Source organism: Vigna umbellata, chromosome 7 (assembly GCF_029865625.1).
Source record: "Vigna umbellata cultivar VRB3 chromosome 7, Vumbellata_1.0, whole genome shotgun sequence".
Lineage (NCBI taxonomy): Eukaryota > Viridiplantae > Streptophyta > Magnoliopsida > Fabales > Fabaceae > Vigna > Vigna umbellata.
The window spans coordinates 16,193,124-16,213,093 of record NC_142171.1 but is presented as its reverse complement, the minus strand read 5'-3'; the positions used below and the strand labels follow the sequence as shown (position 1 = coordinate 16,213,093).

At 37.7% G+C, this 19,970-nt stretch overlaps 1 protein-coding gene and 1 pseudogene across 2 annotated transcripts; one reads left to right on the top strand and one right to left on the bottom strand.

Moving 5' to 3' along the window:
• Window positions 1-8,140: 8,140 nt before the first annotated feature.
• LOC148195237 (putative oxidoreductase At1g06690, chloroplastic) lies at window positions 8,141-17,208 on the bottom strand (annotated as a pseudogene). Its single transcript, XR_015780658.1, has 9 exons — window positions 16,905-17,208; window positions 16,557-16,641; window positions 16,260-16,375; window positions 9,668-9,732; window positions 9,487-9,575; window positions 9,325-9,404; window positions 9,087-9,198; window positions 8,688-8,807; window positions 8,141-8,556 (listed from the first exon to the last, which is right to left on the bottom strand). The product of XR_015780658.1 is annotated as a putative oxidoreductase At1g06690, chloroplastic (transcript).
• Window positions 17,209-18,500: 1,292 nt separating this feature from the next.
• LOC148195236 (glutamate receptor 3.7-like) lies at window positions 18,501-19,542 on the top strand. The gene is made up of 3 exons (XM_088094182.1): window positions 18,501-18,571; window positions 18,788-18,865; window positions 19,322-19,542. Exons 1-3 carry the CDS (start codon window positions 18,544-18,546, stop codon window positions 19,540-19,542), a joined length of 327 nt encoding a protein of 108 aa, XP_087950308.1. The 5' UTR covers window positions 18,501-18,543.
• Window positions 19,543-19,970: the final 428 nt, after the last annotated feature.

Below are 19,970 nucleotides of genomic sequence, written 5' to 3'. Positions count from 1 at the left end.
TCATACTTTTTGCAATTTTTAAGGTGCGGGCAAAGTATGAATTCACTGTTTCATCTTCCTTCATATGTAGAATTTCAAAATTCTCGACGCAGTGCTTGTAATTGTGCTCTTTTCACTCTTGTAGATCCTTGAAATTTTTGCTTCATAGAATCCCAAATATCTTTGGAGGTATCATCATTGAGGATAGTATCTAGAATTTCACGATCAATGGCTTGATATAAATAATTCTTTACTTTCAAATCCTTCAATTTTTGTTCTTCCATGACTTTGAGTTCAGCTTCTGATGCAGTTGTTTTATCTGTAACAGCTGGAATTCCAAACTCTACCAACTGCCAATATTCTTTAGAACGAAGAAAATTCTCCATGAGTTTCGCCCAATGATCATAGTGTCCATCAAATCTAGGGATTGCAGGTTGCACGTATTTGCTGGTATTTGAATCTCCCATGTTTCTTCTTTGTGTCTATGTGCTGCTACTATTTCTTTTTTTTTTAGGATGTGCTCACTCATTCAATAAAATTCTGGATCAGGCCGCTATGAAGGAGCTCTGATACCAATTGTAAACACGTAAGTACTCTCTGCTTTTGGGTGAAAAACACTCACTAAATAATTCAAATAACAGATGATAGGCTTTATAGCCTTACAGCAGCAAAGAAAACAAACTCTCTAACAAAAGAAAACCAACTCTGCACGTCTCTGCACGTGGGCAGTTTCCTAAACAGACTCTGCACTATATCCCTAAATAATAGGTCAATATTTGACCATAATATTTAAGTACAAAATTAAAAACTGAAACTGACATTTAATTACTAATAAAACAGAAATTAATCTTTATTTACTAATAAATCGGTGAGCTAAGGCTGTACAAGGGAACGTTTGATGGGTATAAAACTGAAAATGCAGAGGTTTACCGTGGCCTTCACGGTTATTGTACTTCAGAAGTATGTCTATCTTTTTGAATTTAATTCACAACATAAGGGAAGTGAATGGAGGAATAAATGGTGAGTGAAAAAAAGAAACAACCAAGTAATGTGATAAAATTTTTATAAAAATATACCAAATGACTAAACAAGTATTTCACCGTTAAGGACAGTTTTTCATCATTTCTACAAACACCTTATGGGCATATAATTTCTACAAATGCTAAATGAAATGATGATGACCCAACATTCTTAAGATGTGAGGAAAGTGAAATCGGAGCACGCACCGGCACCGGAACCGGAGGAGGAGGCGATGCCGCCGGCGAGTCTGATCAGCCAGGACTTGTATTGGCTTTCGACGAATCTGGTTAAATGGAGAATAGCTAGGGTTAACTTCGGCTATGAACTTGTCGCTGACAATGGCTTTGGTCAAGTGGTAGAGTTGCAATCGCAGGAGAAGTTTGATGACTGGCGCCAGTACAAGTGGTTCTGATTTGGGCTGAAGTAACTTGGTGGAGCTCTTGAGAAGGTTTACGCAAAAAGAGTATTTTATGCAAAAATGAAATGAAATTATTACTTAACAAATTTAATTTTAAAACTTTTGAAGGATAATATCAATTCAGAAGTGAATAATACTGTATTTTTTATTTGGATAATGATACTTGAACAATTGACAACATTTAGACACGGGACAGGTGTCTAAATGAGATTAGTCCACGTGGAAAATCAAAATGAAAATGAAATCTGACGTGGAAAGGGGGGTGGGCAGGGTTTTCAAGATCTGCGTTTCAAATTTGAAATTGATTTTGGAAGAATTGTAGAGAGAGAAGCGCGAAGGTTGAGAGGGAGACTGTGACCTAGAGAGAGAGGCCGAGAGAGTTGGAGAAAGGGAGTTCGAGAGAGAGAGTGGTCCGACGGAGTGGTTGCCGGAGTGCCCGCCGGACAACGTTGAAGGGTACCGATTCACGGTCGCCGGTAACGGCCATCAATCGGTACCAGCGACCGTGAATCGGTACCCTTCAACGTTGTCCGGCGGGCACTCCGGCAACCACTCCGTCGGACCACTCTCTCTCTCGAACTCCCTTTCTCCAACTCTCTCGGCCTCTCTCTCTACGTCACAGTCTCCCTCTCAACCTTCGCGCTTCTCTCTCTACAATTCTTCCAAAATCAATTTCAAATTTGAAACGCAGATCTTGAAAACCCTGCCGACCCCCTTTCCACGTCAGATTTCATTTTCATTTTGATTTTCCACGTGGACCAATCTCATTTAGACACCTGTCCCGTGTCTAAATGTTGTCAAAAGAGGTTGTTCAAGTATCATTATCCAAAGAACTTTAGTTTTAAAAAACATGTAAGTGATCAGAGAAACGAGAAAGAGAAAACCAGAAAGAACAAACTGAAAATGAATTGTATTGAAAAAGTTACAGAAATTACAATAAAACAATGTATTTATACAGAAAAAAGAAGAAACAACTAAGAAAAGTAAAACGCAGACCGAGCAGCTTCCTAGACCGATCGTCCTAGAATAGAGACGATCGGTAGAGAGCAGACAACTGAACCTGTCGAACGGAACGACCGATCGTCCGAGAGTAGAGACGGTCGTTAGTGAGAAGACACCAGGACCGGTCGATCGGTACGACCGATCGTCCGAGAGTAGAGTCGATCATCAGTGAGAAGACAACAGGAACAGTAGCGAGAAGTCAACAGAACCTGACGAACGGTACAGCCGATCGTCCAAGAGTCCTTACCGATCAGTGGTGACGATCGGTAAGAACGATCGGTAAAGAAAAGGATTACAATCAAACCGATCGTCCGAACAGTAATGACGAGCGTTAAGGACGATCGGTAATGTAAAAGGTCTCTATCACCCTCCCTCAAGATGAACATGGATATTATGCATGTTTAGCTTGGAAGTAACAATATTAAAAGGAGAAGGATAGAGAGATTTGGTAAAAACATCTGCAACTTGATTGGTAGAAGAAACATGGAGAAGTTTGATAAGACCATCTTGAAGCTTTTGTCTAGTAACGTGACAGTCTATATAATATGCTTGGTTCGTTCATGAAAAGTGGGAATTTTGGCAATGTGGATAGCAGAATTATTGTCACAGTAAACAGAATAAGGGGTCGGACACAGTATATGCAAATCTTTTAAAAGATATTGCAGCCATTGTAATTCACAAGTTAAGGAAGCTAATGATCTGTATTCGGCTTCAGAAGAAGACTTGGAAACGGTGGTTTGTTTCTTTGATTTCCAGGAGATAAGAGCAGTTCCAAGAAAAACGCAAAAACCAGAGATGGATCTTCTAGTGGTAGCACAGGTAGCCCAATCAGAGTCAGAATAGGCATGAATGCGGAAGGAGTTATTTGCGGCATATAATAGACCAGAACCAGGAGCATTCTTTAAGTATCTAAGAATCCTCATGGCTTGTTGCATGTGAGGTTGGCGAGGAGTGGAGATAAACTGACTAAGTTGTTGTACGGCAAAAGTAATGTCAGGCCGTGTATGAGTGAGATAAAGGAGACGACCAATGAGACGCCGATAAGAGGAAGGATCAGTGAGAAGAGGGCCGTCATCAGCATGAAGTTTGATAGAAGGATCAGCAGGGGTAGAAGCAGGTTTACAGCCTAACATACCAGCTTCAGAAATTAATTCAAGACAATATTTTCTTTGATTAATACATATCCCAGCTTGAGATCTAGCAATTTCAAAGCCTAGAAAAAATTTAAGATCTCCAAGATTTTTAATGTGAAACTTGCTGTGTAGATGATCTTTGACAGTGGTAATTTCAGACAGATTATTTCCAGAAAGAAGTATATCGTCAACATATACCAGAATAATAGTGATAGCAGAAGGAGAATGTTTGATAAAAAGAGAGTGGTCGGCAGAGCTTGGTTTAAAACCAAGAGAAAACAACTCAGATGTGAGTTTATGATTCCAGTTTCTGCTAGCTTGTTTTAAACCATAAAGAGACTTTAGAAGTTTGCAGACGAGATTAGGAGTAGATGAATAGAGACCAGGAGGAGGCTTCATATATATTTCTTCAGATAAATCACCATGAAGAAAAGCATTGTCGACATCCAATTGATGAAGAAACCATTTATTGATGGCAGCAAGAGCAAGAACGAGCCGAACCGTGGTGATTTTAACGACAGGTGAGAAAGTTTCGTAGTAATCCAATCCTTCAGTTTGAGTGTAACCTCTTGCCACTAAACGAGCTTTGTATCGGTCAATAGAGCCATCCGGCTTATGCTTTATACGATATACCCAACGACAGTTGATAGGTTTCTTACCAGTAGGGAGATTCACCAAAGTCCATGTCTGATTTCTTTCAAGAGCAGCAAGTTCAGAATTCATAGCCTGTTGCCAACATTCAAACTTGCTAGCTTCTTTAAAGGAAAAAGGTTCAACTTGAGCAGAAATATTATGACAAAAGGAAGTGTGGTTAGAGGAACAATTAGTATAAGAAAGAAACAAATGCATGGGATACGGGGTAGTATGGGTTGGTTGAATGCTAGAAGTAGTACCACAGTAGTAATGATCAAGATAGTTAGGTCGAGTTTTGTTTCTAAGAGAAATTCTTTGTTCAACAGTGGGAATAATGATACAATCAGAAGTAGGATGAGAAATGTTACTAGGTGAATGATTTGAAGCAGTGGGAATAGGTAGAACAGTAGGAAAATCAAAGAAAATAACATCAGAATTATCATCATGTGTAGGAGAGGAAGGTGAAGTAGAACAATTTTTATAGCGAAAAATATATTCATGAAAAATGACATGGCGTGAAAGGATAGTAGAATGTGAATGCAAATCATACAGCACAAACCCTTTGGTTCCAGATTTGTATCCAAGAAAAATGCATTTTGTACTTCTGGAATCAAGTTTTGTACGTCCTGCAGTAGCAGAGCTGGAGTATGATAAGCATCCAAAGACTTTCAGATTTGAAAAATCAGGTTTGATAGAATAAACTAATTCATAAGGAGATTTATTGTGAAGAAAAGGTGTTGGAAGTCTATTAATAATGTGAATGGCATGTTTTATAGCATAAGACCAAAAAATGTTAGGAACTTTAGATTGAAAAAGGAGAGAACGACAAACATTAAGAATATGTTGATGCTTCCTTTCAACAATGCCATTTTGTTGAGGAGTAGCAACACAAGTAGTTTCATGAAAAATACCTTTAGTAGAATAAAAATCATTAAGAAGAAATTCTTTGCCATTGTCAGATCTTAGAATTTTAAGTGTACAGGAAAACTGGTTTTCAGTTAAAAGAATAAATTTTGGAAGTAAGGTTTTAACATCAGATTTGTGTTTCAAAAGAAGAATCCATGTGAAACGACTATAATCATCAACAACAGTTAAAAAATATTTGTATCCATCAATAGAAGAAATAGAAAGGGGGCCCCAAATGTCAACATGAATGAGATGAAAGAAACAAGGAGATTTAGTTTTGCTAACAGAGAATTGAAGACGTTTTTGTTTGGCAAAAGCACAAGCATCACAATCATCAATAGATTGAAAGGAAATATCAGTATATTGAGAGGCTAAAGTTTGAAAAACTTTATTTGAAGGATGTCCAAGTTTCATGTGCCACAGATTACAAGAATCACTAGAACTATTATGAAAAGCAGAATGAAAAATGTTTAATTCAGATGTAGTTGTTGGATTATTGCTAAGAAGATAAAAAAGGCCCTTGTATTTCTTAGCTACTCCAATCGTCTGGTAAGTATCCATCTGCACAATGAGACAACTATTTTGATGAAAAACGATGAGGAAATTATTGGAATGTAATAGTTTAGAAATAGAAATAAGATGAACAGAGAAATTGGGAACAAAAAGAGTATTATGCAAAATCAAATTGCCTAAAATGACATTACCAGAAAATTTAGCAGTAACAAAACTGTGATTTGGTAAACGTATCGAAATAGGAGTGATGGGATGTAAAGAATGAAAAAGAAATTTTGAAGAACATATATGATCAGTAGCGCCACTATCTATAATCCAAGAAGAAGAATTAAGTGAAGAAAAAGAACCTGAGGACTGTGGAGTGCATTGATTAACACTGGCCTCCCTAGTAGTAGGAGATTGAGACTGTTTCAATAAACCAAGAATGGCGTCATACTGATCTTGAGAAAAGGTGCAAGGAATTTGAGTTTTATCAGCGGAAGAATCAGTAGAGGTGTGTGAAACACCATCAGTCAGGTTGGCAGAAGGATTGGAGATGGCAGAATTAGGTTTGATGATGGGTTTATAACCTTGAGGAAGACCATATTTGATCCAGCAATTATCAGAAGTATGATTGGTTCGTTTGCAATGATCGCAGTATTTGGAACGACCACCATATTTAGGAATGCGTCCGCGCCCACGACCAGAAGAAACACCAGGACGATCGGTCTTATAAGGCTTGTACTGAGGATCGTGAGAATTGAAATTGGCCATGGAATCTTGTGGAATTTGTGAGGAAGAATTGTGAAATTCACGTTCTTGTTGAAGAATCAAAGAAAAAGTTTTGGTAAGAGTCGGCATGGGTTCCATTAGCATGATTTGAGAACGTACAGAAGAGAATTCATCGTTTAACCCACGTAGAAACTTGATTACAGAATCATCACTACGCTCTTGTTGAATCTTGATCAATAATCCACAATTGCAAGGACAATGACAGGTACACACAAGAATGGTTTGATACAGAGAAAGCTCTTTCCAAATTATTTGAAGACGAGTATAATACTGAGATACAGTGGAATCACCTTGTTTGCAAGAGTGAAGAGCTTCTTGAAGATCAACAATACGAAACTTATCACCATGAGAAAAACGTTGAAGGAGATCAGTCCAAATTTCGTAGGCAGATTCCATCCACATAACGGATTGTTTTATGGGAAGCGTCATGGATCGCGTCAACCAGGAAATCACCATCTTGTTGCAGCGTTTCCAGGCTTGGTGAAGGACATCATCAGCAGGAGGGCAAGAAACAGTACCAAGAACAAATTTTTCTTTATTCTTGGTTTCAAGAGCAACGAGCATATCATGCCGCCATTGTTGATAGTTGTTGTCAGAAAGGAGAGGAGTGACAAGAACAAGAGCTGGGTTCTCACCAGGATGGAGAAACAGAGGATTAGCAGGGTTAGAAAGATAATCGGTGGTGGAAATGGAGAAAGCCATGAGAATAGAACAGAAAAGTATTTGTCTTCTGATACCATGTAAGTGATCAGAGAAACGAGAAAGAGAAAACCAGAAAGAACAAACTGAAAATGAATTGTATTGAAAAAGTTACAGAAATTACAATAAAACAATGTATTTATACATAAAAAAGAAGAAACAACTAAGAAAAGTAAAACGCAGACCGAGCAGCTTCCTAGACCGATCGTCCTAGAATAGAGATGATCGGTAGAGAGCAGACAACTGAACCTGTCGAACGGAACGACCGATCGTCCGAGAGTAGAGACGGTCGTCAGTGAGAAGACACCAGGACCGGTCGATCGGTACGACCGATCGTCCGAGAGTAGAGTCAATTGTCAGTGAGAAGACAACAGGAACAGTAGCGAGAAGTCAACAGAACCTGACGAACGGTACAGCCGATCGTCCAAGAGTCCTTACCGATCAGTGGTGACGATCGGTAAGAACGATCGGTAAAGAAAAGGATTACAATCAAACCGATCGTCCGAACAGTAATGACGAGCGTTAAGGACGATCGGTAATGTAAAAGGTCTCTATCAAAACATTTAGCAAATAAGAATAAAAAATAATAAAAACACATAATAATAATGCTCATATTTGTTATATCGGTAAGGTTCTACAATAAAATTAGAAAATTTTTCTGAATTCATAATACATTTTAGAAAAATTTAAATTGTTCCTTTACAATAATTTAGAAACTCTGGATATCTTTTTCATTTCTTTATATTTCTTACTTAATAACTATCATATGATGTTGTTATATGAGAGAAAAAGAAAAGGAGTTATTATTTACACAGCTCTGCAACTGGTGGTTACCAAAGCTGTCATAAGTTGTTTGAGTAATTGTGTGAATGAAAATGGATAAGATATATACAGTTATTAATTCCTTTGCTTGCATAAAATTAGGGAACAATTTATTCAAGGTACACAGTTTATTTTTCTTCCTCCTTACTCCATCTCTTCCATTTTACCACTAAATCATATGTAATCTTCTTTGAATGATCTTTGTAGTATTTGCTAATTGTTATTGTTATAGAAAAAGGAAAAGTTGTTCTAAAACTCACATTTGAGAAAACTATATTAGAGAATTCATTACTTTCTCTTTTCATGTATTTTGTCTTTTTACCAGTCGGAGGAATCCATAAAAGTATTACATACAGAAATTCAACTGTAAAAAAAATGGACTTGAACACTTTCCTCTGTCGCCAACCCCCTTTTCATGCTCTTGTACTATATAAAAAAACACAGCATTTCACCAGTTTGATAACCCAACATGACTCATGCACGCCTGTATTCATCTCCGCAGTCACCAATCACTTTTAGTAGATCCTTTCCTTTCGCCGTGGCTTCTCTTATGCTGCCCACATCGTCTTCATCAAGAGCAAGAGAAAATATAGCATTGGCGTCTTGAATATGTTCTGACAAGCCAAGTCTGACACCAATCATCGATCCTGCTACAGCAGGCTGCATGTTTGACAAGAGGCAAAATGAAAGGGATATATACCAGGCCTTATCAATGTAACATGAGAATGAGATTTTATAGCAATAAGCACATCAAATTCTGGAGAGAGAAGAAATCAATCAACTAAATTCACCTGATCTAATATATACTTCACTGCTACCGTTGCAATTGAAACACCATGTTTAGAAGCTACTTGTTTCAGAGTCCGAAGTAGTCCCTGGAACAAATTCCATCCTCCCCAAGCATCTACCATCTGTCAACAGATGCAAAGTATAGAAAAAAAACATATGAATATAACTAAGTTATGTGGACAAAAATTCAAATCATCAACTTGAATTGTTATATAGCCTACATATTGATTCAGAGTTATTTGTCATTGATAACCCTTTTCCAGACCATCTACCAAAAAGGCTTATCTTAGCTTTACAATGTAGCATATTTAGAAGAGACAGAACCTTTTTATAGAGCACAAAAGGTGCTAAATGTTTCTTAAACTACCTACAATTAAAGAAAGGTTGTCATGAAATCGTACCCTTTTGTACTTTTGGAGGGAGGGAGTGTTTATTGAAGGACCAGCAAAAGGAATAGCTATGTTGGTGTCAAGGAACTTCTCAGACAATAGACCACCCATTACCGTTCCATACCTGCATCAGAAATTGATCTAAGTGGAAATTCTTTTAGATAAATTCTACTAAACTTTCATCTAGTATTTGAAAGAACTATTTTCTATGCTGAAAATTCTTTATCCTCTAAGAAAGGGAGAGAGAGACGTTATAAGTTTGACTCCTGTATGCTGACAAAGCTCTGCCATTCTTTGTTGAGGACGCATATCGACAAGTGAGTGTTGTACCTGAAATCGAAGATACCAATAAGGTTCACGAACTATATAGATTATTAAAAGAACTCAAAAAAATTAAAGCAAGTGGATATACCTGATTGCTTACAACAGGAATCTCATTTTCAAGAATAATCTGTAACCTCTCTGTATCAAAATTTGTCAGAGCCACGGTCTTGATTTTACCTATATCAAAATATAACTAGCGTAGTTTGATCAAAGCAAGAAATGTGAACTTATATGTGAATTCGTAACCGTTAATCAGAAACAAAACTAACCTTCTTCTTTTAAGTCTGTAAGGTGTTTTAGCGCATCCAAGTAGCCTGGATTTGAATAATCCCACCTAAATCCATTAGAGATAGAGGTGAATTGTCACAAGAATCCTGAAGTTCAGAGAGTTAGAACTATTTACAGAAGTAGTTTGGCTAGACAGTGGGAATCCAGTACTCATTTCACTATTTCAGTACAGAATCAAAATGTATGATGTTTTGTATGATGGTCTCATGGTCATGGATGATGGTAATCGTTATGATTTTCCCTAAAAATTTCAAGAATTGCAAAATGTGGATAAATAATTATGTTGCTTGAACCATGATAGTTTGTGTAAGACCTTTCTAAACTCAAAATTTTACCAAGTTGTAGTGAAAAATAGAATGCTGTCAAAATTTGACATGGTTTACTATTTTATGTATAACTTTTTATACAATTAATATTTTGGGTTAATTCTTTTTCCATTAGAAAGTAAACTCAAAGAGCTTCGATTTGAGTACTCGTACGTTTTTTTTCAACATCGGGAAGGGCCTCAACCAAATCAAACAAGTCACGAAAAACGTTATTTTGAGTTTTCTGTTGGTTAATCGATTAACAGCTGTAGTTAATCGATTGTTACAGAGAAAATTCGTGTTTTAGCCTCTGGACTCGAGTTAATCGATTAGCACTTGAGTTAATCGATTAGCTAAGCCAGTTATGGAAACATAACAGCTTGGAACACGTTTTTTTGAGCGTGCAAGGTTGGGGAATCTTCCCACAAACCATTCTTTTCGGATTTTGGGGCTGGAAAATGGATTAGGATGGCCAGATGTCGGTCTTTTATTGCTAAATTACAATATCTTGGGTCCTTGCTTGTCTTAGAGCCATTTCTTTAAATCCAAATCAGACTTGGAAGTTTGGGGAGAGTGGAGAGCTTTTTGGTGTGAGGAGAACGAAACTCTAAGTGTGCAGAGGTGTTGGAGCGTGCTTGGTCTACCAGAAGGGAAGAGTTACTCTCTTGGAAGAAGAAGTTAAGATCTTCAAGAGGTAAGGGGAGCTAATCTATGTATTTTACTTTGTGGAAAATTTGTATGAATTGGATGAAATGTTTTAAGCATATGGAGATGATGTTAGATTGATCCTTGATTGTGAAAACCTGATAAATTAATATATACAAATCCATTCTCTGATCACACTTTTAAATGCACTGTGCCACGTCAAATTCCACTCTTTTCCTCTCTGCATGCACTAATGCCATCTGTCAAGTTGGAAGCTTCCAAAAGCTGTAGTGGAAATCAGGTGGCAGTATGTGAGTGCACCATCGTTTGACGAGGAAGAGAAAAACAATTTCTCTGAAAACACTTCTCTTCCTTCCATGCAATCTTCTTCTTCCTCAAGAAATTCTGGCCTTCCATCTTCTCTGCATTCTCCCTGAACTCTTTCATATTCTCTCTAAGATAACTCACCTTCATCTCCTCCAATCTCATTTCAGACACCGTAGGAAACCTCTCTGCACCGTGAGCATTCTTCTGAACCGAACAGAACTGAGAACTGAACTGGTAAGTTCTCGTCTCTGCACCTTCATCTATTTAGTTCCTGCAAACCAAAATTCTGGTTGCATGCGTGAGTTAGAAGTCTGATCTGTTTACGGTTTTGGTGTGTTAGATTAAGTTGAAGTGGTTGAGTGAATTTCTGATAGAAAGCCGTGAGAGCACGAGAGAAACTCTAAGCCTTTGGAAGTGCACTGCTAGATCAGGTAAGGGAAGCTTATAAGTTTAATTCATACGGCTTGATTTCTTTGTGATATGAGTTGCATGTATGTAAAGTCTGATGTTTGAGCTGTTATGAATGGTTACTGATATCTGATATGATTTCTGATGTTGGTTTAATCTGTCATGAACATATACTGATTTTATGTATTATATATGTTGTTTTTGATTTTGATTAAATGCATGTTGATCTGATCATGTATAAATGGAGTATGGTGATTGTATAGTTGGAATGATTCAAATGTTGAAATCTGTATGATGATGATGTTAAGGTGAATTAAATCTGGAATGAAAGTTATAAAGTTATAAATTGGAAATCTGGGAAATTTTGCTAAGTTTGAGAAATCTGAAATTTCATTCTTTCCCACTGATAAATGACGTTCGTCCCTGTACGGTCTTAAACCGTTCGGCATTTCAGTAAAGTAACTTAGATTGGGATTCTTTCATTTGGAAGGAATTCTGCTCATGAACGAGCGTCCCAAATTGAATGTCTGAGCGTTCGTCTAGCTCATCAATATTTAAATATTTAAAACTTTATGAATAAGTAACGCTCGGTCTTATACCGAGGAGTTCGTCCTACTTAGCGTTCGGCCTTATGTTGAACGTTCGTCTTTGATAGCGCTCGTCCTTATGTCGAGCGTTCGTTTTTCATAAGCATTCGGCCTTATGTCGAGACTTCGTCATTCGTAGCGTTCGGCCTTATGTCGAGCGTCCGTTCTCAATAAGCGCTCGGTCTTATCACGAGCGTCCGTTCTGAATTTAGCTAGGTCTCTTACCTCGCGTTCGTACTAAGTGAATATTCAATTGATAAAATAACGTTCGTTCAAAGTATTTAAATGTTCATTCTTCTTTGCGTTCGTCCTATTCCTGGAATTGGATTCATATGTAAATCTATTGAAAAATATTTCTAAGTGTTCTTGACCCTCCTTTGTAAATTAAATCGGGTTCAAGTTTCTATCATGATTATTTTATAAGTACCAGTACACCTCAAGTCGAGTCATGTTCATATAACCAAATCCACAGAAATTACGTTCGTTATATTATTCTCTTACAGTTGAAGATGAAATTGATGTTACATCATATTGAATTACAGTATGAATACTATATGGATTGAATCTATGATTATGGATATTGGATGAGCGTTCCAGGGAGGAACGTCTCTTATATGATTGAATATTGAATTTGTAAAGTATGACTGTGGTTAGTTAATGCTGGCTTGGTCCATCCTGATATACCGTGATGCTCATCTTCACGTAGAAGGGGGTAGTCATGTGTGGGAATGGCAGGAGGTCTTTCGTATCCCTCACTTAGCAGGGGCGAAGGATTAACCTCAAGTGGAAGCTGATTAGGTATATCCCGGCTACCACACCACTTGGGTGCAAGGACGCCTGTAACTACATGGTTCATACAGTCCGGACGGTCTGTCTTATACATCTTTCTATGTTAAATTACATGATTAAACTACTTGATGTATGTGTGAATCGAATTACGAATTGTACGTGTGTTGTATTAATTAAACAGTATAAGCTTACCCTTGCGTTTTCCATTTGTGTTGTCTACTGTCCATGTGCTTCCGTCTTGTCAAAATGCAATGATCATCCGTTGTGGATGTGAGCAGATGGTGATGCATCCCTTGAAGTCATGCTAGAAGAAGAAAATTTGGAGGATGAAAATCTGGTGGAAGTTGAAGTTAAAGCCGAGCCTTAGAGCGCTCTTTAGTTTAGTACTGTATATATTTTAGCTCATTTTGGAACGTTCGGTTATCATTTTGTAAAACCGTTCGTTATTAGTTCTCGTTATTTTTGAAGCTGTAAATTTGTAACTCTGAAACCTTAAGTGGTTCTGCTTTATTTTCTCTGCACTTGTATACGCTCGTTAATTGTACACCAGCCGTTAGGCTTTGAACCTTGGTTTACTGTTAATATTAAGACTGTTTACTGTTCACTGTTAATTGTAATTAATTCTGAATTATGGTATTACTATATTTTGGGATGTTACATTGATCTTTGGTTTTCTGTTTGAATCTATGGACTTGTTATTATCAATATGATAAGGTGAGATAATTAAATGATGGATTGAGAATTCTGAATATGAAAGAAGCTTGAAGGTAAAGTTGTAAGGGAAGTTAGATTTAATCTATGAATTCTGCATAAGTTGGATGATGAAATAATTGTGTAAGGTGATGAATATATGTGAATTGGATGATGGAAATTCGTTCTAGCATGTTGGTATATGCGTAAATGAAGTTTTGATGGATTTGGGTGTGAATTAGGGTGGTAAACAAGGAAGTTTTAACTCACTTTTCATGGAATACGAAAATTGTGTGTTTTGCTTAGTTAATGAATTTTTGGTTGGATGAATTGATGGAAGTATGAGATGATTATTGGAATTGTGTATGTTGGATCTGTGTTGACATGAAAATTCGGTGGTAGTGCTGTTAGAAAGGAAATCAAGTGTCTTTATGGTCAATTTGGGCTATTTTAGAGGAAGTGAGGTAGGGATTTTGAGTAAATGAGGGCTGCAGTGTTCCTGGACTGTTTGGGCAGTCTAGACAAGTCCATTGTGACTTGTTAGAAACATAAAAGTGGTCTAAAACATGTTCCAAGTAGTAGAATCAAATTTGGGTCCCTAAGTTGTTGAAGTTAGTGTTTTGGAGCTGAAAGTGAACTTTAATCACTTAAAAAAATGGTAGTAGAAATGCTTAGAATCATTTGGATAAGTTTAATTAAGTCTAAAACGAGAATTAAGAGTCTAAGACGTTGAGAAAAGTGGTTAGAAATGGTCAAGGGAGGTTCTGCTACCATTCTGCAGAATTCTGCATGATGCGAAAAACTGACCGTTCGTCCATGTCGGATTTTGACGATCGGTCATGCCATGTGCTGAGTGGCGTTCGGCCAAATGTTGGTTTGGTTAACGTTCGTTCTTGGTAGTAGCGTTCGGTCATAATCATGCTTTGGCTTAGGCATTCAGCGTTCGTCCTTGTATGGAGAGCGTTCGCTTTTAGGGGATAATAATAGCGTTCGGTCATTGGTTTAAATCACGATCGCTGAAGTTATGGTTTAGTAACGATCGCTCAAGTGTTGGTTAGTAGCGTTCGTTCATTCGCTGGTTTAGTAGTGTTCGGTCAGTTGATGGTTTATTAGCGTTCGGTCTTCATAAGGTTTGATAGTAAAGCGCTCGTTCAATCAGTGTTGAATTCAATATAGTGTTCGGTTTTGAGCGTTCGGCCTAGTGTTTGATCTCACAGTGTTCGTCCATGAAGCGCTAGCTTTAACATCGTTCGTCCAAATAGTGTTCGACTAAGAGTAACAATGCTCGTCCCAATAGTGCTCGACTAAGAGTAACAGCGTTCGTCCAAACAGTGTCCGTCCAATGGTTTATGACGTTCGTCCAAATAGTTAACTCGCACCTGCACTTTGCAGAATTTGTTTTCGATAGTTTTGGGGGTTCCGGATGTCCGTTTTGGACGTTCTCTAGGTCGTTTTGGGGGTTCTTGACCCTTCCGGAACTGTTGGTAATGGTTTCAAACCTGTTTGAGTTACCTAAAAATGAGTATTAAAAGGATATAAAGAAAATGTGTTAGGTGTACACTGTTTTGAGTTGTTTGATATATCTATTTGATATGGGAATGTTGGGTGATCTGTTTGAGATTGCAAATTGATAGGAGAATGATGTTTGAATGGTTAAGTACTGTTGAAATCATGGTTGTATATGATTTGATTATAAGTTTCATGTTAAATGAAGAACTTGAATTGTTTAAATTTTGGTATTGTGATGATGATATGATATGTGCGTTATGGTATGGTTGGATTGGTATTGTGAGGATTATTGGATATGTGTATTTTTGGCTGCTTGGTGTCATTAAATGAGTGGTGGATAGTAAGCGTTGTGGTTGCTGGCCCGGGGAAGCTCTATAGAGTGATGGGAAGTAACCCTATACACGGGTGACGTGTGTAACCGCCCAGGGAATCTCTTACATTTATGTAAGAGTGATGGGGGTGACGTGGGGTACTAGTCCGGTGAAGCTCATTACAAATTTGATTGGCGTTGTGCTTGCGGGCCCGGGGAATCTCTTTAGGCGAGTGATGAGGGGTATACTTGCACTTGTCCGGGGAAGCTCTTGATTAGAGTGATGGAGGGTGACTTGTGTACTTGCTCGGAGAATCTCCCTATAGAGTGATGGGAAGCAGTACTACACATTAGGGTAATGTGTAACGGCCCGGGGAAGCTCTGAAAAGAGTGATGGGAGTGATGCTAGTACATATTGGTGTATGTATTTTGATTGATCTGTAATATTGGTGGATGTAGTCTGATTTATTTTGTAATGTATATTGGTGTATGCATTCTAATTTGATATTTTGATACATATTGGTATATGCATATGGTTGAAGCATAATTCGTACTTGGGTATATAGTTTGATCTGGTTAAGGTGTGGATGATAGTATGTTATTATGAGTATATTTATGATGTATATGAATTGTATTTTGTTAGCTCACCCTTGCTTGTTTGTGCATGTGAATGCGATGATCGTGTAATGTGTGATGTTATACGGGAGCAGATGTTATTGCAGATGTGATAGCTGATATTTCTGAACATGCATAAAGGATGAAAGAGAGATGGGATAGATGACTGGGAATGTATTTGTTTGTATTCGATCCTGACTATTTAAACGTTTTATTTTCGGAATAATCGGTTTGTAATAAATAACGTACTATTTTTTCGTTGAAGTTGAATATTAAAAATTTGAATTTTTACTTACGTGTTTTACGGAAAAATTAGTCGGCGTAACACCAAATTTCGGGGTGTTACAGTTTGTAGATCAAATAAACACAATACAGAGGGATTAACTACCAATGGAACTGAAGCATGTCCAAGGATTCTACATCCATCTCTTCCTTGAAACATTGATGCTGTCTTTTACATAGCTAGCAGTCATCTTAACTGGCGGAGGCACCCACTTAGTGAGACTGCACCAAATAATACAATGGACAATAAGAAAATACTATTTCCTTTATATTTTCAATAACAATTTGGAAATATATGGTAGGACGCTTACCAGCCAAATACTATAAAAGTAGCTGCATCTTCTTCAAATCTTCAAATAGAAGAAAAAAATATAAAAGAATATGAAGTTACTGATCAACTCACCCTCTGATCTGTTCCAATAATTCTGGAGGACGCTCACGACGAACTCGGTTGATGAAAATCCCATATAGATCTTCAGCAGGTCCATCTGCAAAGCCCGAAGAACACAACAATGAGAACAATCCTCAAAAGGCATAACCTCTAAGAAGGCTTGCAAAAAGCTCATGTTGGGAAGAATCCACATCTAAAACATCCAACAATCACATAACACTCAAATTTGAACACATCAAATCTACTATCGCCTTCTATTCCTCTAAAGAATAACTTCAGCGTGTAGTCAAGGAATTTCCTTAAAGGGGTACATTATTTCAAACAGAAAAGCAAGTAGAAGCAGTTAACTAAGTTGTATACATATATCAGCCATATCAAAAGTAGTGAGTCCAGCATCAGCATACTTAAGCATAGCATCAACAGCATCATCCCTATCAATTATGTCCCACCCGCCACTGGTCTGCCACATCCCATTCACAACCCGACATATATCTAGAGAATCATTGCCATTCTTCACGACAATGCTTCGATTATCCTGTGTGCACACACATTGAAACGGCCTCAGATGCCTATATTTTGGTGTTACTACTATTCCTCTCCTAGTTGGTGTTCCATTTGGACTGAAAGTGAATTTGCCCAAAGAATGCGGCAACAACTCTGACATTTCTGCTCAAGAACCTATAGGGAAAATGATACTTGAACAACCTCTTTTGACAACATTTAGACACGGGACAGGTGTCTAAATGTGAGAGGTCCACGTGGAAAATGAAAAACGAAATGAAATCTGACGTGGAAAGGGGGCGGGCAGGGTTTAGAAGTTGGCGTTTCAAATTTCAAATTCATTTGGAAGATTGTAGAGAGGGAAGCGCGAACGTTGAGAGGTCCGACGGAGTGCTTGCCGGAGTGCCGCCGGACAACATTGAAGGCCGTGTCGGAGCTATTCAACCCCTCCAGCCGGTTCCGATTCACGGCCGCCGCAACTCCGACTTTGGCCAACGAAACGAAGGCGGCATCGTCTTCCCTCCGACCCAGCGAACTAGGGGCGCGTTCTGAGTCTCGATTCGTCCCACCTGCTTCCCTCCCTGTGCCGGACCTTTGCATTCACCGCCGGAGCATCGCCGGAGTATACGAAAAAGAGGGGTTTTCCGGGTTGTTAGTCCCACCCACACATTTTTCTTCGTGTGTGTTCCAACCGGCACACGTTGTGTTCACTCCAGGTTCGTTTTTTTATTTGAGTGGAATGAATGTATAATATATGTATGATGTTGTTTGTGGATGATTTTGGTTATGTATGATACATTGTTATTCTAATATTTTTGGATCTTATTTGGTAGCGTAGGTATTGTTGCAATGGACGAAGTTGATCACGAGGATGAAGTTTATTAAGACAAGAAAAAGGTATGTTGAGTTATATTATATTTTCATAAATTTAGGATTTTTATGTATTTAAATAGAAACCATATTTTTGAGCTTGATTACGGAAGAAATGGAGAATATGCATTGAGTGATGAACTTGAAAAAATGAGATTGAAAATCTCTTATAAACTTCCTTTGAGTATTAAGTTTGATCCGGATGAGTATTTTAATTAATTAGTTAATTGTTAATTATGACGTTGTCGATATTTAGGTTTATGAGAAGGAGTGAAGGGTGCCTGTTTCGTGGTATTAACTGCTTAATGCTTATGCGTTCTACATTCTCCCCTTTTCAGAAGGATATGAGAAGTTAGCCCGGGCAAAAGAAGGCCCATCAAATCAACATTTGGCTAGTGGAGAAGCCTCTAGCACTGGTGAAGGTGATTATGATATGTTTGCTGACGATGATGATAACAGTAAGCCATCTACAGATGAAAATAATACAGTTAGTCAATATTCATCGGACGCCATAAATTATGGCACTGAGGGTAGGTAAATTGGCCTCCAAAGTCTTTGTTACTGATTTTTATTTGATTAGTATTTACTTAACATTGTTCTACTTTTCTTTCAGGTGGAGCATTGCAAAATGATTATGTGTATGATGAATCTTCTGGGTATGGCTCTTCTCTTCCATGTAAATTTTGGGAAATAGTATGATATACATGACATTATTTATCTTTGTTGTAAATTTCAAAACCAAAAAAAAAATCATTATGGTATTAAGGAGGTGGCAAAAGTTGAGGGTTTGTACCCACTTCTTCTTCTAATGAATTCTGTTACCAAAAAGAGCTGTTATAAGCTTGTTCTGACATCAATATTTGATGGTCCAGGTACTATTATAGCAGCAGTTTGGGCTATTATTATGATCCAAATACCGGGCTTTATTGCTCTGCAGCATCAGGACAATGGTACAACACATTCCTTTATCATCTTTTCGTGTGGTTTGTCAATTTTTTTGCTGACATCTTTTAGCCTTTGTTTACAGTAAGTGGTGCCAAACATAGATGTGGATTTGGATGTGTCTTTAGTTGTTTGTTAAAATTTAATCTTGATTTCTGATATTTTTTGTTGGAAATTATATCAAGAGATGTGATATGTGTACGTCAATTTATAGATCTTTGGTGGCATAAAAACATGCAGGGTGATTAGTTGTATAATTAACACCTTTGGCTGAGAGGAGGGAAATAATATTGTATGTTTGTTGGGAGAGGCAAAGAGAAGAAATGGTTTCAAAAAACGGTTGAACTTATTTTACTATTTCTTATTTATTTCTACTCATCTCTTAACCCATCTCTTATCTATGGTTGGAGATGCAAATCATGTTTCTAGCTGACTGGGGCCGCTCCTTTTTTATTTGAGTTCAGGTACCAATTCACGGTCGCCGGTACCGATTCACGGCCGTTACCGATTCACGGTCGCCGCAGCTCCGATGTTTGGTCCTCGTGTGTATATTATTCATGCCAACCCTGATCCGAGCTTGAGAAATTTTTCTATTGCCCATAAACTTCAAATGATGTCCAAGGATTACGCGTGGCTTTTAAGTGATACCCATGATGAAAAAGGAAACATAGTCAATGTTGGTTAATTCATATATATCTACTCAATTAGTTACGATTGTTTTTGAGTTGACATACAATGTTTTTATTAAAAGGCAGCTATGCTATACGTCAAAATTCTTATGGATGAAATAATATTATGTTTTTTCTTGCTCCAAAGTTTGTAAAAAATTTTACCAGTTCTTTATTTTTCTTCTTCCTTATAATATTTTTGGGTAGAATCGCAGTGGAAAAAGAAGGGCTAAATACCGAGCGTCCTATCCGCACGGTTCTTATAACAAGGACGATCGGTTAAGGCAGTAAATCAGAAATGAGCACAATAAAGCCGAACGGTAAAAGCAGCTTAAACAGTTAATGAAAAGGACGAACGGTATTAGGTGACCGAACGGTATGAAGATAACAGGCAATGGAAAATGATATTGAAAACTAAACCAAACACAAAAACGAACGTTATTGA